Source organism: Anomaloglossus baeobatrachus, chromosome 8 (genome assembly GCF_048569485.1).
Source record: "Anomaloglossus baeobatrachus isolate aAnoBae1 chromosome 8, aAnoBae1.hap1, whole genome shotgun sequence".
NCBI lineage: Eukaryota > Metazoa > Chordata > Amphibia > Anura > Aromobatidae > Anomaloglossus > Anomaloglossus baeobatrachus.
The window spans coordinates 223,695,253-223,712,643 of NC_134360.1; the positions used below are offsets into that span (position 1 = coordinate 223,695,253).

At 45.9% G+C, this 17,391-nt stretch overlaps 1 protein-coding gene across 1 annotated transcript in view; it reads left to right on the forward strand.

Moving 5' to 3' along the window:
* LOC142249454 (vitellogenin-1-like) overlaps nt 1-17,391 on the forward strand; it is a 141,626-nt gene that overhangs the window by 106,343 nt on the left and 17,892 nt on the right. Inside the window, exons 23-30 of the mRNA XM_075321114.1 lie at nt 322-2,734; nt 2,862-2,918; nt 3,446-3,550; nt 5,029-5,229; nt 6,964-7,106; nt 7,192-7,330; nt 10,118-10,250; nt 16,284-16,473. Of these exons, the coding sequence (XP_075177229.1) occupies nt 322-2,734; nt 2,862-2,918; nt 3,446-3,550; nt 5,029-5,229; nt 6,964-7,106; nt 7,192-7,330; nt 10,118-10,250; nt 16,284-16,473 (3,381 nt within the window). The remainder of the gene's footprint in view (nt 1-321; nt 2,735-2,861; nt 2,919-3,445; nt 3,551-5,028; nt 5,230-6,963; nt 7,107-7,191; nt 7,331-10,117; nt 10,251-16,283; nt 16,474-17,391) is intronic.

Below are 17,391 nucleotides of genomic sequence, written 5' to 3' on the forward strand. Positions count from 1 at the left end.
GTCTCAACCCCCACAATAGCACCTCCACGGTTTGGAGTGTCACTCTAGTCCTCAACTATTCTCCTGATGTCAAGGAATGCACATAAGAGGGATAAAGAAAGTATGTAAATTTCGGTTTAGTCCTTGCACTCCCAGGGCTCTTTCTTGGCCCATCTAGCAGAACGCTCCTTCCCTATGACCCGGTGTTTTGTTCTTAATTTATAATTTGTTGGGTCTCATAAATGCTTAATTCAAAAATATTACTGTATTTATCATAAGAGCACAAATGTAAAACCTCAGCAATGTTTAATTTCACATTATCTTCATTTTTTTCTACCAGAGTGAATGGTGGAACAACACAAGTCCACGGTCTACGGATAGGCCACTAAGTTCCGAAAACACTACTGACACTTTAATTGATTCTTCATCAGCTGCTAAATCTGCACAGAAACCCCACCATGAAAAAACGCATAAACAACATAAGAAGCAAGAAAACAAACGGCATCACAAAGACCAACATAAATCACAAAAAACACCCAAAAATCCAAGAAGACATCATGAAACAGACGAGGTTCATGACCACAAAGGTCATCAGAACAAAGAAAGAGACGTGAAAGTCCATTGCAAGTGTCGAACGGAAGAAAAACAAAAGCATAACAAGAAGCCACATGGGCAAGTAGAAGATGAAAAGCACCAAAAGGGCCATGAATATGATGCAGATAAAGCAGAAATATATGAAATTAACAACAAAAAAAAACAAAAACCTGGAGAAAACAAGAAGCCTCATAAGGACTCACAGGATAAGAGCAATCCTCGTGCAGACCACAGTGATGGACATGAAAGGAACAGTTGGCAGGAAGGAGAAGAACATAAGCATCAACCTAGAAACCAGAAAGAAGAGCAAAGAGATGAGGCAGAAGACCAAAAACATCAACACAAAAACCATGAACGTGAAGACCATAAGGCAGTAGCACATGAAAGTAGCCACAAAAGTCGACATGAAGCTCAATCGGATGCCCAAGATGAAGACCATTATCAACCAGGTCACCAAGGACGCAAAAACAAGAACGAGCAGCAAGGAGTTGACCATCAGGATCATCCTAAAAAACAGAAAGAAGGTCAAAGAGATGAGGTAGAAAACCAAAAACCACAACACAAAAGCCATGACCATGAAGAGCATAAGGCAGTAGCACATGAGGGTAGCCACAAAAGCCAACATGAAGCTCAATCGGATGCCCAAGATGAAGACCATTATCAACCACGTCACCAAGGACGCAAAAACAAGAATGAGCAGCAAGGAGATGACCATCAGGATCATCCTAAAAAACAGAAAGAAGGTCAAAGAGATGAGGTAGAAAACCAAAAACCTCAACGCAAAAGCCATGACCATGAAGAACATAAGGCAGTAGCACATGAGGGTAGCCACAAAAGCCGACATGAAGCTCATAAGGATGCCCAAGATGAAGACCATTATCAACCAGGTCACCAAGGACGCAAAAACAAGAACTGGCAGGAAGAAGATGACCATGAGGATCATCCTAAAAACCAGAAAGAAGGGCAAAGAGATGAGGCAGAAGACCAAAAACCTCAACGCAAAAGCATTGACCATGAAGAACATAAGGCAGTAGCACATGAGGGTAGCCACAAAAGCCGACATGAAGCTCATAAGGATGTCCAAGATGAAGATCATCATCAACCAGGTCTACAAGGACGCAAAAACAAGAACAGGCAAGAAGGAGATGACCATCAGGATTATCCTAAAAAACAGAAAGAAGGGCAAAGAGATGAAGCAGAAGACCAAACATCTCAACGCAAAAGCATTGACCATGAAGAACATAAGGCAGTAGCACATGAGGGTAGCCACAAAAGCCAACATGAAGCTCATAAAGATGCCCAAGATGAAGACCATCATCAACCACGTCACCAAGGACGCAAAAACAAGAATGGGCAGGACGGAGATGACCATCAGGATCATCCTAAAAAACAGAAAGAAGGGCAAAGAGATGAGGCAGAAGACCACAAACCTTCAAACAAGTCCCAACAAGGAAAAGAAGATCAAGAGGGCCATCATCACAAAGATAAGCATGAGGGAAAAAATGTAAAACAGCAGCATAAAGCTCGAAGTGAAACAGAAGAGGATAACCACCAGGAAGACCATCAAGAAGGTGCTGATCATGAATCAACCGGTGACAAAGAGCATTGTACTTGTTGGCAAACACCTAAGGAAGATGATCACAAGGAACAAAATGCTAAACAAGACCAAATCCCTCAGAAAGGCAACCATGACTCTGAATGTCATCATTCTAAAGAACATGGCACGATCAAAGGTGATGAGAAAAAATGCAAATTTCAAAGTAGTGAAGGTGTCCAGAGGACCAAGAAAAGCAAGGGAAAGCATGCAAAGAGTAGTAGTAGCAGCAGTAGTAGTGAGAGCAGCAGTCAAAGTATACAAGAGCACAACCCAAGAAAGGATCCAAGAAAACAGCGGCCAAGTATTAGTGAAAGCTCAAGTCAAAAGAGACATCACAACAAACAAGCAAAGAGCAAAAAGACACCCATAGAAAGTAGTAGAGAGAACCCTGGTGTACATCAAAGGCATGAAAGTGACAAAAAACATCCAGATAAACATCACTGGAAAACTATAAGAAAAAGCAACACTAAGTCTGCAGATGTTACGAACTGTACGGACTGTGGTGGGAAAAACCGCATGGAAATCGAGTACGACTCCTCTCCGAAAGAGTCTCCGCACTACACGGTAACAATCACTGCTCTGGATTAGACTTGATATTTTTCTTCTTATTTTTGTCTATATCATTATGATCGTGATTTTTATTCTTTCTTTATTGTATATTTTTATTCTATTTTCACCCCTAATTTTCCAGGAACTTTTTGCCCCTCAAATTTACTCTGCCAAGTTTTGGTCGACATCTTCTCTTCTGGTAAGTAATTCATAATAATGGATGAGATTTGGAATATTCACATGTTTTGATGCAATATAAGAGATGTAATGGATACGACGGGTAAATGATAGATCGGCTGCTCGGTGGATCATTGATTGGTGAAGGTCACAGGAAAAATATTTGCTGGGAGAAATTGTGAAGCACTGGCCATTTTTTTTTAGAAATTTGGCAATATATCCCAACATTTTTGTGCAAATGCAACCTCAACTATTTTATGCCAGAAAACTCCTCTATTGTGTCTGTTACATATACAGAGAAATTGATGTGATCATTAATGTATTGTTAAAGGGAACATGTCATCTAATGAGATACCCATGGGGAACCCATCATTCTGAAGGATAGGTGTCCCCTTAAGCTGGTCTCTAGATTGCTCAGCTGTTCTTCACCTATTGATTTGGAAAGAGCCCCCCAGTGTGTTACCGCCTCTACAGTCACTGATGTGTAGGAAAATAATTTAAAAAAAACTTGATGTTTCTAATTCAGCATTTGTTTACATTGCTTTATAGAAGTCACAGAGAAGCAGCAGCAGTGGAGAAAGCAGCAGCAGTGGAGAAAGCAGCAGCAGTGAAGAAAGCAGCAGCAGCAGTGGAATGAACCCATTGCCATATGAGGTTTGGTTTCATATTATTACCCTCACATTATTTTCCTGAGCAGGACTGAAGAAGGAGCCGGGTCTGAGCCACTTGGATGCTGCCCTCCTTCGCCAAGGAGGTTCTGGGTGCGGACATGACTTCGGGCGTGGTGCAGTTGCACTTACTTGCTGCTTTGAGCCTAGGTCCATCACCCCTGCTGCCAGTCGTTGTCACCATCAGATAGTAAGACAAGCAATGAGTTCACCTGGCCAACCAGTTTTGTTCACTTTTCTTCCTCACACTGTTATGACAGACATGGCCTTCCTTTCTCTCTCTCTGGGGTACTACTATGCATCCTGTCCCCCGTTATCTTGGACCTAGTCCTGAAAACTCCAGAATCTTCGCCTCCTTCCTCTTTATTCCGCGCACCCTCTTCCGCTTCTGGGCCCGATGGCTTCTGTGGCTGGACGACTCTCTAAGCTCGTTGGGGTGAGCTGTAGGATCCGGACCTCCTGAAGTTCCTTGACTGTCCCTAGCACGAAGGCCACATCCTCTCACTCTGAATCCACTTCTCCATTGACGTCCTGTGGATCTCCCCTCCTAATCATACCCCCTGCCAACTGTCACTCCTCCCTTTACTATTTAACCCTGTCTTATCTACCATCGATCCTAAAACTCACTTCCCCCCAGCTAACCCAACCGCTAGATGGCAGCATTTGGTAACCTGATAGACCAGCACACCTCTACTACATCTGGAAGAATAGCCTATTCTTCTCTGAAAACACCCGAACATCAACACATGTATTATAATATTCAACAGTACATAGTAAAAGCATAAAACATAGTATAGATCTATCACGGGGGCCCCGTTCACCTTTTACAAGACATTTGCTTGGTCTGTGTTCTCACTGCCATTTTACACCCCAGTTATTGTTTTAGTCCATATATCACGTTTTTGCCAGATTTGCTAATCTTCGCCATCATTGCTTGACCGGTCATCAGCCCTGCTTTCATGGTGAGCAGCACATGAGGCTTGGGGCGGGCTACACATTTGGTGCACAACAGAAATTTTCAAAAAAGTCGCTCGACAAAAATATCGGTGCAACTTGCTGTGATTTTGTAGTCACATAAAGTAGCCAGGTTGGGACAAGTCATTGAAGTCTATGGCCGGTGACCCAAAACCCAACTCATTTAGAAACATTTGCAACTCGATGTTGCAGGTCACAATGCGACACCAGAGGAAATTATTAGACGTGATATCACAATGTGCAATTTCATTGTCACAATGTAACCCTAAAGTTAGGCATGAAGGAAGAACAGCGCCGCAGAGAACATCTTATAAACCCGTAAACCTTACTTTTGGACCAAGTAATGATCCATTGTTCTGTGTTCTCGGTGCTATTGAATAATAACTCAGTTATGGAAACGTTACTCTGGATTCTAAATATTAATCAAAACTTTCGTTTTTAACTAATTTTTTTATTTCTATTTTATCTTAATTGAGGCTTTTTTTGCAGAACTTATCTGGTGCAATGCATCCTAACTTCGTTTTTCTGGTAAAATCTATCACGAGTGATGCCCAGCACCAAGGAATCCAGACCACGGCTTACATAGATCCGATAAGGTCCAAAGCACAAGTCGTCACAGTCCCTCTGAACCACAAAAGCCTCTGGAAGACGTGTGTAGACGCCTCTGTGTCTGGATTCCACAAAGCTTCGGTAAGAAAGTTGTACGGGAAAAATATAATGGAGGTTTTGTTTCAAAGCGGGTTCCTTAAGGTCCAATCCTTAGAAAATCCAAGTTTCTCATTGAGAATCAAGTGCAGACTGCACGCGCCATTCATTACAGAGTAGAAGGAGATGGACATTACTGCAGTCCTTTACTTCCTCCCTGCTGAGAGATGATACATGGATACATAATGGATAGATGATAGATGTATTATAGACATTGTCCTAGGTTACAAGTTGCTTTTGAAACTTTAGGCAGAACATGTCCCCTAATGGAGTCCTATAATTACTGCAGCATCAGCACTGATTCCAGTAGAGATTTATGGACATTTCACCTCCCTGAATCTCCCTAGATCCTATATAATAGAAGGGCCGACCTAGATGGGTCAGTCGAGGGCTGGGGAGCCGGATTCGGGCTCAATTTGTTACTCATCTCGAATGCGTCATGTTCTATTGTGACGCCCTGACAAAACCAGGTAGTCACAAAAGTGTACATCCTCCTTGTTACCACCAGAAACCCACATCTAGGCATAACACAAAGCCTTTAAACCCTAGTCACCCCCTCATGATAATAAGGGCACACCAGTGGGCGGGATCAGGCAGATGAGAACGCCCACCTAGGGGTGAGAGGCGGGATCACAGTAGATGAGAAATGAGAGTTGACAGTTGAAGTGTGGAGAGCTGACAGCAGTGTAGTCCAGGGTAGTAGCCCTTGGACTGCCCGGCTAGGTGGCAGATAGTGAACAGGGCCACAGGCGACGGAGATTCGGTCGCGGGAGACCTAAAGTGGACCGGGGCAGGGTTGTAGCCCACCGGTGCCGACAGCGGGAATCCGGTCCGGAGGCCGGGCACAGTCGGGGTGCCTGAACCCTAGGGCGAGGTAGGTTGCAAGCCCCTCTCCAATTAACCAGCCCTGGACAAGGTTCCAGACTTTGTCCCACTAACTGCCCAGATAGAGCGTAATGGAAGCCCAACGTGGGGTATAGAGTGTCCGTCAGAACCCACTGAAATCCCAAGGGTCAGCTGTCGCGGCCCACAACTCCCAACACATACAAAACCGGAAGTGGACTTCTCCATTCCATGCGAAGTCGTCCAAAAGGAAAAACAAACAGCGTGCAGGAGGAAGGGATACCTGTTCATTTATCTGGGTGCGGGACCCGAATGCACCCTCCTGAGGCAGCCGGCCACTGACAACTTGGTTTACTACTGGACTTGTGTGAAGTTACTCAACTGGAGTACACCATTGTCCCCTGGTCCAGCCCAGCGCGCCAGCTCCAGCAGCCATCACTCCTGTGTTCAATCCGCGGGCCCCAGGACTACACCTCCCCTACCCGTGGAGGGGATCCCATCTCGCTGCCCCGCTCCATCAGCCCCAGGCGCCCCATCACCTGGCAGCGGCGGTGCCACCTTCCCTCACCGCAACCCACAGGTGGCGTCACAGACACAACAAATCCCCTGTAAATACCCCCTTTTTGACGCTTGTGTGGACGGGCGGCCGTGAGAGCCTGCGTGCGGTCACCACTCGAGCCGCAGCAGCGAACCCGGATCCGAGCAGGCCCCCCGAGACAAGCGGCAGCGGCCCCCGCCCGCAACACTATAGAAAGAAAACTCATTATCAATGAACATATAATGGTCTGATTTAAAGAGACAGACACATAGGATAATCCTTATTATTGTCGTTCTAAGATTTTACCTCCTAAATGTCTTTATTCTGATGACTTCCAGGCAATGCTGAGATGGGGTGAGAATTGCCATGACTATAAGGTTGTAGGTAAGGTCTCCACGGGGACCCTCTCCGGCTCTCCAGCCGTGCAGCTCTCATGGCAGTGGAAGAAGCTACCGTCCTGGCTGAGGAGCGCGGCTCACAGGTGACGGTCATTCCTCCGCCTCTGGTATTAGACAGATGCCTACATGGTCATAGTACTAACTGCAGACATTTCTGTATTCCTGCAGTCTCATGGGCTTTGTACCCGGTGTGGCTTATAGTATGGGGTTCTCAGAACTGCGCCAGTCTAACCCATCCCACCAGGTCACAGTGCGGGTGGCCGCCAGCACTCCGGACACATATGATACCATCCTGAAGACACCAAAGGTAAGGAGCCGCACGTCTCAGCCGCTGTTCACATTGTGTGTCTTGGTTTCCATGTATACTTGAATGATGAGGCAGGGACTGATCTGTCTGTATGAAGAATATATGGGCTTTTTTTTCCTTTTTGGACTATATCTCATGGACAATTAGCAATTGTATGGAGGCCTCAATTTTCAATTTGTACCATAGATGTCACATGGAGTTTTACACAAAAATTGCTGACTGTCATGGCGGCGTCAGGCTCTGTTCACAATGCAGAGTGTGACATTTTGTCCGATGGTATCTCTGGTGTTTCTGATCTACACAGGCAGACTCGGGCATTGACCAGCTGTGTGCTCAGCCATAACCTCTGCTAGCCTGCTTGTTAGGCTCTGGGATCACCTGTTGAAAGGAAGTCTATCACATCTGCTCCTCTCATAGTTAGGTTGGAAGAGATCTTCCACCCACGACAACTATAGTTTCTGCTGTGTTAGTCTGTGAGTTGTAGTGTCCCAGACCTTCTGGAGAGAGAGTAGCCTGTGCCTAGTGTTGTTGTGGAGTTACCTGTTGTCTTGTTGTTTCCTCCCTGCTCTTGTTTTCCTCCTAATCTCTTGTCGTCTTATACCTCTATGTGAGCATGCTGTGTGACCGAGTTTTGGTTTCCCCTGTCTGTCTATTTCTGTGGGTTAAATCTCACTCCTGTCCTGCCTCTCCCTGGGGGAGAGGGTATAAGATCAGGGTCAGGAGCAGGGCCAAGAAGGAGACTCAGACATCCCCATGTGACTCCCTGGCGCCGCCAGGTGGTCACACAGTGTAGGCCCCCGCACAACACCTTCCCTCACAGGGTTAAACCTTTCCAACCAAATCCTAGTCATCCCCCCAGGGTAGGAAAGGTACACCAGTGGGCGGGACCAGGCGGATGGAGAACGCCCACCTAGGGGTCTAGAGATCCCGGGGTGGGAAAAGCAGTAGTCTAAGTTAAGAGTTCAGAGTCTGAAGTTGTAGTTCAAGTGGAGTGGAGTAGTTGAGAGTCTGAAGCTCAAGCACAGAGAGCAGAGGCATCGGGGTTGGAGCCCCGGCGTATTAGCTAGGTGGCAGACGGTGGTCCGTGTCTGTCAGGAGACGGGAAGATGGCAGCCGGAGATCCGAGGTGGACCGGGGCAGAGTTGGAGCCCGCCGGTACCGACACTGGAGAACCGACCCGGAAACCGTGCACAGAGGGGGTACTTGGACCCTGAAGCCAGGACTGGAACCAACAGCCTAGCTAATTAAGCAATTGAGGGCAGGATTATAGGTCCTGTCCCAACCAAAGTCCCAAAAGGAGACAACCACCCACCGAGAGGGATAGGGCATCCGCCAGGGCCCGGTAGATCCCACGGGTCAGCGTCAGCGGGCAAGGCTCCCAACAGAAGTACCAGGAGCGGACTCCCGTGTTCCACACCGGGAAGTCCACCACACCAAAAACACAGTGCAGAGGAAAGTGACACAGACTATCACCCTGGGTGAGGGACCAGAATACACCCGGCCGCGGCGGCCGGCCACCAGCACCTTGGTTAACTATTGGACTTGTCTGATTCATTTAATTGTGAGTAAACTCGCCGGCCCCTGCCATCACCGTCCCCTGCACCGAGTCACCGGGCCCAGGGGCAACCATCCCTACCCACGGAGGGGTTAACAACCAGCTGCCATCCCATCGCCCCCGGGTTCCCCACAACAGCAGCGGTGGTGCCACACTTCACCACACACCGTGGGTGGCGTCACAGACTGCGTACGGCAAATCCCGTACAAATACGTCCCCTTTTATTCAAAGTGTCCGTGTGACCCCCGGGTCCGGAGAATCCCTCGAGCCACAATGCGGATCCGGATCCGAGCAGCCCGGCTGCTACTGACGTGGGGGCGGCACACCCACCATTAGGGGTATCTCTGAGAATAAGCATAGCACAGGGCTTCCTAGTCTGAGGGTCAACTTAGGGGTCCAGTTTCCCTCTATCCCCATAGTACCTCGTGGCAATAGATACGGTAGATAGATGATAAATAAATGATAGATATATAATAGATAGATAATGGATAGATAGGTAGATAGATAGATAGATAATACATAATAGATAAATAATAGATTTATAGATAATAGATTGATGTTAGATAGATTATAATATAAAATAGATACAGTATATAATAGATAGATTTGCATTCTCTGATGATTCATTTTTTCTGTAAATAAATCACAAACACAGTCTTAGTAATGTCCAAGTGACCTCACCATATCTTTCTATGGGTAAATGGTTGGTAATTGTTCTTCACTGCGGCGCTGTCACACACAATCTGTACAGTTTATTCGGTGTTTATGACTTTCTCTCCTTTTCTACACTGAACTGTGACGTCCTCTCACTATCCAGAGTCACTAGAAATTGGCTGCTGCCTTCCCTGCTGCTGCTTTTATACAGGCTATTATAGTCCCTCCTGATTGGCTGCGCTGTACCATGTGATGGGAAAGCTCCTACCGATGCTTCTGAGCTTTCTCTGGCTTATACAATTTTTTGAAAAGTATAAAATGGAAATTGAATTTTTTTTTTAAGCTATTTTTACGCAAGTCAAGTTGCATATTGTGCAAATTTCCTAAAACTAATCTCGAATTCACATTGAATGGATTCCCTCATCCTTCATAGATGTTCTTGTCCTCTTTCCCTTTTATCAGTTTCCTATGGGATCGGAGCTCTCAGTCACCGGATCATCACAGCGGCAGAATTTCTGAAACCATGAAATATTTTTATGAATTATCACCTAATAACTGATGTTTTCTTGTTCTTTCAGCTGACATTTTACAAACAGGCCGTGCCCGTCCCGTGGGAGCTCTCACTTGGCACTCGCTGGCCCAGACACCTTCGTCTAATTGAACTCACAAATCTTCCCAAAGTATCATCCGTGGTCGGCGGCACCCAAGAAGGTAAAACGCGCTTATCCTTATAATATTAAATCATAAAATCTGGTGTAAACGCGGGCCGGTGATGAGCAGTCAGGGGGTCTGAAAACTGCTGCGTCCGGGAATTTATTGTCAAATCACCAAAAGTACTGAAATAAAAGGACAGAATCGTAAAAGTAACGGACTCCGGATATGAGCCATAAAGGTGAAATATGTTATTTAATGTGAGGACTTTAGAGCGAGCGAATCCAAATAACAGCAAAATATAAAACTCCAAAAACAAAGGAAGATTTCCTTCTTCTAGGACCTAAAGAAAGAAAACAATTAAAACCACACGGATCAAAAATCGTCTGAAGGCCTCATTCACACATCAGTATTTTTTTGATAAAACCAGGAGTGTTTCCAAAACACGGTGAAGCGAGGAGCCCTATCCCGGCCGAGGGGAACTGGCTTCTCACACTTTGTCTGTCCCGTTGGGGCGTGCGGCACTTACAATAACGTCCGGTGCTTCCTCCATCTTCATTGCTGGTCCTCATCGTAGACGGGGAGGACGACACAATTCGCACACAAGTCTCTTTGTAAACACTCAGGAGCAGATTTATTTTGGTTCACCACTTCTCCATTATCTCGGTCGAACAGGCCCTCTCATGCTGCCGCCGCTCTCCCTGGGATTTTGTACTTGACTGTCACTCGCTCTAGGCTACTATTCTCCAGAAGCCGAGTCCAATATGTACTTCCTCCCCCGTAACCTTTCCTTGCGACTTGCGTGTCTCACTCGGGCCCTTGAACGACGTACCAGCTCCTGACCAGTTCAGGTTACCACCGTCGGTCTCTATACCCCAACGTCCCACCAATCTCAGGACACTCTACAGTCCATCCGCAGGGTGAGGTCTCGACACCTGGGAGAATTTCTGCTGTCCCGTAGATGCCCTAGCCCTTGGCCCTGTCCACTCACTTGGACCTCTTCAGCTTCACTGACCAACTGTCCTACTTTCCAGATCCTTCTCTGCTCACTCCTCCCTCCTTGTCTCTGTGGTGAATACTTGGCTATTTGCACCTGTTCCTGCTCTATCCTAACAAACTCACTAACTGCCACTGACACCCCACTCCTGCACACTTGCTCCCTAGTTACACTACAGTAAAATATCCTCTATTATTAATACTTTATCTTTATCCTTTATCTATCCTTTATCTATCCAATCTATAACCCTTTATCTGCAGTACTCGTGACTCTCTACACTATGTCTCCCGTCTGACAAAGCATGAGGGGCCAGCATCTGCCATTATACATTACACATTATTCACAGTGTTTCTACATATAAATATTATCAAAGACATTACTTGACCTAAACATATGACACTTGTGGTCTCTAGATGGCACCGACTGCCGCGCCAGTCCAGCTCTGCTACATCACTGATGCAGCAGCGCGCTCAAAAGAACATTCTACATTCAATACAATACACTCGTATATACATTACACTTACATTACAATAGCACTTCCCCGTAGGAGTGGACGTAGTTCACCCAACTCCTACAACAGAAGGTCAACTCCGCACTTTAGCAATAAACACTGAATCATAAATACTGATGTGTGAATGTGGCCTTGGCCTTTGTTCACACAGAGATATTTAAAAAGTTTAAAAAAAACCCCTAATTTTTGAAGTGGAAATTGATTCTGGAAATCCTCTCTATGTGGAGTTTAGTTTAGAAGAGTTTGGAAAAGCTTTTTTACTTTCTGGAAGTGTTTTTCATCCTTTTAATTGGACAGCGCCAGGTTTGGAACGGATTCCATCAAGATCCATTCATACAAGTAATGCGCATTTTTTTAATACATCAGGCAATTATCAAAGCCACTTAAAAAAAAGCTCAAAAAGACTCCAACTATGAACAGCAAATGGGATTTCACATAAAAAGGAGTTTTCTAAGAGTTTTTGGATTTTGACGAGGATCCACTCCAGTGTCCTGTGTGACCATTAACCTCGGACACGTTCACAAAGTGGTTTTAAACGAAAATGTGGAAAATCCTTGTGCAGCTCTCTGAATTCAGTGCAGAAAACCAAAGGTTAATCTCAGATTTCTGCAGAAATAAATACAAGATTTTTATCTGTTGTGAGAACAGAACATTAAAGGGGATGTCTAATAGAGACAACTCGTGTCCATGGGCTTCATATTGGCTTTCACAGAGGGGAGTCTTGTTTTCTCCCACCAAAGTTGACATTGTACAGTATTACATTATTGGCCATTATTTTGAAGAGCTGCCATGCGGCTGTCATAGATGTGTCAAGGTCTGTGGCAGTGAGTGTAAGAAAATCCCAGAGATTGGCAGCTTGTGTTGTTATCGGACAGTTCCCTGTTTCTACAGCAGCGGACTCTAGGACCCTGGAAATCTGTCAGTTTTTCATTTCTGTTGCCAGTCTCTGACATCCTTTATAAGCCTCACCCTGGGGATATTTGGGTGCCTTTTATAGTTTGTTCCTGACAGAGCTGTGGAGAAGTTGTCTTCTGTTGCTCCAGACTCCTGAGGTTGCTGCAGCTCAGATAAGTGTTTGTCTTTGCTATCTACCAGGGCTCTGGTGATTGCAGTTGTGTTTCCCCTGTATTGTTCCCTTGTGTTTTCCTTTAGTGAGTGTGGTGTTGACGAAGAGCTCATACCCTCCATCCATACTTAGGGCCCATTTGCCAGGGCGAAATAGGGCTCCATGGATTCCAGCTTGACGACAGGTGCTGAACCTGTATAGGGCTGGTGAGGACAGTGACGGTGAGCTGCAGGTTGTTGTCAGGGGTCACCACTTCCCTCCTTTCCTTAGCTATAAGGCATTCCTGTACCTTCCTGAGTGTTGTCCTATACGGCTGGTTTAGCCTCTCGCCCCTGCCGCAACAGGAGCACATTAGTACCCCTTCAGCAGTGGATAGACCTGGCTGACCCCAGGCTCCACCAAAATCATCTGAAGCAGGACCATGGTGAAGGAAATAATTAAAATGTTCAACAACTCTATTGATGACATTAAAATAACTGTATCATTTAGTCTAAGTGGATACAATTTGTCCTGAGTGATGGAAGCACAGTTACCCTGCTCGATACAACTTCCAGATTTCATAGATGTCCTGTGTGTCCGTCACATCTCAGGACATATGTTATCCACGGGAAGTCAGGTAGGATGGTTCCCATTGGATGACAGCAAGCGGTGATCTTCTAGTATGTACAATGGACACATTTACTGGTTCTATCTAAAGTTTAAACAAAGAAGAAACCATGATATATATCACAGCGGTGCACACGACACCATAGATTTAGCGCCTGGTGCACAAGTTCTCTCCCTCTTGTAATTAGTCATTAAATCCTCAAACACTTTCCTAAGATATTAGTGGAAGTGTGAACAAAAGGAAAAAGCAAAGTATGAACAGAGGTTTATATCAGAGCACATCGGCTGGATATGTCGTTGTCCCCCCCTTTCCCCCCCGCACAATGTCTGCGGCACGGCCAGACACTAGCAAACGGTTAAATGTTGATATGGATGTACTGGGTTAAATAAGAGTCCTTCCGGTTTGTCTTGCTGAGACCTGCAGCTTTGTATCATTAAATACCTAGCGAATGATAAAAACGGAATTTTTATAAAGGTAAAGTCGGAGGGATTCTCTCCATTTGCTTCTACTGCCACCTAATGACATTATAGGATATCAGTTTAGGTTTCTTGGTAGCAAAGGAGATTTTGTGACTTTGTAAGATATATATACTGTATATGAGAAAATATCAAGTGCTTAGAAAATGTTACCCAAAATTTCCAGAACAAAAATACAAAAGTGTTCTTTTGGAATCTGTCCCTGTGTAGTCTCCACTACTAACTCAATAAATACAATTACTGATGGGTGAACCCGGACGGTAAACATCGGGGTCTGTACCGGATATCTAGTGTCTGTGCACAGACCCTGAACATGAAGTTGTCAGGGGTCTCCATGTAGCTATTCGGATTCAGCCATCCGGAAAATTAAAAAATAAATAAAGTCAAAAGAAAGAAAATAGGGATAAGCAGGAGCGTTATACTTACCAATTCTCCGCGCAGCTGTAAGGGGTACTTTGCACGCTGCGACATTGCTAGCCAATGCTAGCGATGCCGAGCGCAATAGTCCCTGCCACCATCGCACATGCGATATCTGGTAATAGCTGCCGTAGCGAACATTATCGCTACGGCAGCTTCACATGCACTTACCGGCCCTGCGACGTCGCTCTGGCCGGCGACCCGCCTCCTTCCTAAGGGGGCGGGTCATGCGGCGTCATAGCGACATCACACAGCAGGCGGCCAATAGCAGCGGAGGGGCGGAGATGAGCGGGATGTAAACATCCCGCCCACCTTCTCCCTTCCGCATAGCCGGTGGACGCCGGGCGCAGATAAGAAGATGTTTGGCGCTCCTGCGGCTTCACACACAGCGATGTGTGGAGCTGCAGGAACGACAAATAACATCGTACCTGCGGACGCACCGACATTCTGAAAATGAACGACGTGACACAGATCACCAATTTTGGACTGTTTCACGCTCGTTCATCTCTCCTAGGCTTTACACATTGCGACATAGTTACCGGCGCTGGATGTGCGTCACTTCAGATGTGACCCCGACGATATCGCAGGTGCGATGTTGCAACGTGCAAAATACCCCTAACACTACTTCCAGGTCCGCTCATTACCCTCATACATATTCACTGCTTCCTCCGCCCACCGTAAGTCCTGGCATGTGATTGGTTGCAGTCAGACCATGCCCTCAACCTGTGTGACAGTGTCTGTGGTTGCTTGGAATCCCCCATTCTGATTGCATCTCTATAGTAGTGTAAAAATAAGTAAATAAATAAAACAAATTGGCATAGGGTCCCCCTATATTGTGATACTCAGCACAGATAAAGCATAAGACTATAGGCTGCAGCCACCAGCCGTGCACTTATTTTGGCTGTGTATCAAAATAGGATGTTTTTTTTAAAAAAACAGCGTTGGGTCCCCCCAATTTTGATACCCAGCCATGAGAAAGCTGACAGCTGGGGGATGGTATTCTCAGGCTGGGGGGTCCATGGTTATTGGGCTCCCCCCAGCTTAAAAATAGTAGCCTGCAGCCACCCAGAATTGCGGCATCCATTAGAAGCGACAATCCCATCACTTTACCCAGCTCATCCTGATTACCACTGCACCAGGGCAATCAGCATAATTTAAGGGGTTAATGACAGCTCACAGCTGCCACTAAGCCTTAGATTAGTAATGGGGAGGGTCTATTACTAATAATGTAAGTGAAAAAGAAATAAACACAAACACCGAAAAAATCCTTTATTTGAAATAAAATACAAAAAAAACACCCTCTGTCTCCAATTTATTAACCCCAAACTCTCAGTTCCGACATAATCCACACAAGGTGCCATGACGATCCTGGCTCTGCTACATACTGAAGTCACAGCGAGCGGGCACAAAACATGTCCACAGACTGTGGCTTCAGGCAGAGACTGAGTGAGCCGCAGCTGTGAGTGGTGACATCACTCAGTTTACCAGTGGTCACAGCTGGAGGTTCCCACGGTACCCCACATGTGACCGCTGGTAAACTGACCTCAGGTGACCTCATTAAATTTAGTAACCCCACCTCACGTGAACTGAGTTCCATGAGACCTGCATCTGCTGGTAGAAAAAACATGTTTTTTTGCCAAGTGATGTAGATACGGTGTTGAAATTTACACACCAAATTCCTGCACCAAATCTGCATCTTCTGGCAAAAAAAACGCATATAAATGTGATGTGGTTTTGATGCTATATTTTCCAGGAGATGCACATTTGGTGCAGGAATTTCATGTGAAAATTTCAGCACCAAATTTGCATCTCTTGTCAAAAAATGCACAAAAAACGTTTTTTATGTCGTTTCACTGTGGTATTCTGTCAGGAGATGCAAATTTGGTGCTGAAATATCTGTACCAGATTTCTGCACCATGTAGCTTTGTTCAGAAGTTGTCATGTTTCTTGTCTTCGTACTTTACAGCTTCTTGTCTGTATTCAGTGTTTTCTGTTTATGATGTTTTGTTCCTTCTGCAGCAGAATGTGAAGTGGATCTGAAGGACCTTGTCACCTTTGATGGAAGGACCCTGGGCTGCTCGCTGTCCCCTTCACATTGCTACGCGGTGATCGCACAGGACTGCACCGATCAACTAAGATTCTTCATCGCCATGAAAAAAACGGGTCCAGCATTTTCCACCTTTGAAATGAATGTGAAGCTCGGATCCTAGTAAGTTGTTTTACTAATGAACCTGAGCGGCCGGAAAAGGTTATTCTGCCAATCCGCACGGTAGAACGACGCTGTGTAACACGCTCTGCCCCTTCATTATCGTGGTCCGTCCTTGTAATAGGGACTCTGTGTCCAAATGTCAACCACTATTCTTAAAGGGAACCTGTCACCAGTTTTGGGGCCCATAAGCTGAGGTATATAACAGCCCAGGCCGCTGTGTAGAACGTAAAAATGACTTTATAATACTCTCCTAAACGGTTGCTGCGGTGGAGTTGGGTCTTATGGACGTCTCCGTTCTCCGGTGCCAGCGCCTCCTCTTTTGGACATCTTTGTTGTCCTTCTTTTGAAGCCCTGGTGCATGACGCGTCCTATGTCATCCACACTCGCCGGCATTGAGGTCCTGAGCAGGGCAGATCAAAGTATTGTAGTGCGCCTGCGCAGGACCGACGAGTGTGTATGATGTAGGACACATCATGCACACAGGCTTCAGAAGGAGGACGAAGATGGGCGAAACAGTAGGCGCCGGCACCGGAGAACGTAGACACCCATATGACGCAACTAATCCGCAGCGACCTTCTAGGTGAGTATTATAAAGTGATTTCTATGTTCTACACAGTGGCCTGGGCTTTTATATACAGCATGTTGGAATGCTGTATATAAGAGCCCACTGGTGGTGGCCATAGCTTATAGGGGCCAAATCTTGGGACAGGTTCCCTTTAACCCTATGATTTTTTAGGAATTGAAAGGGCTTTTCCACCCATGGTGAAATCTTCAGTAAGCGCTGGAGTCTGCCGGATCCTAACTGTGTGTAATCCACTTAGGGTTTGGATCTATTACATGGTTCTTTGTTTTGCATACTAGTCTCAATAGAAATACTTGCAGTCCTCGTATGACTGCTGAACCGGCAAATGCAGCTGA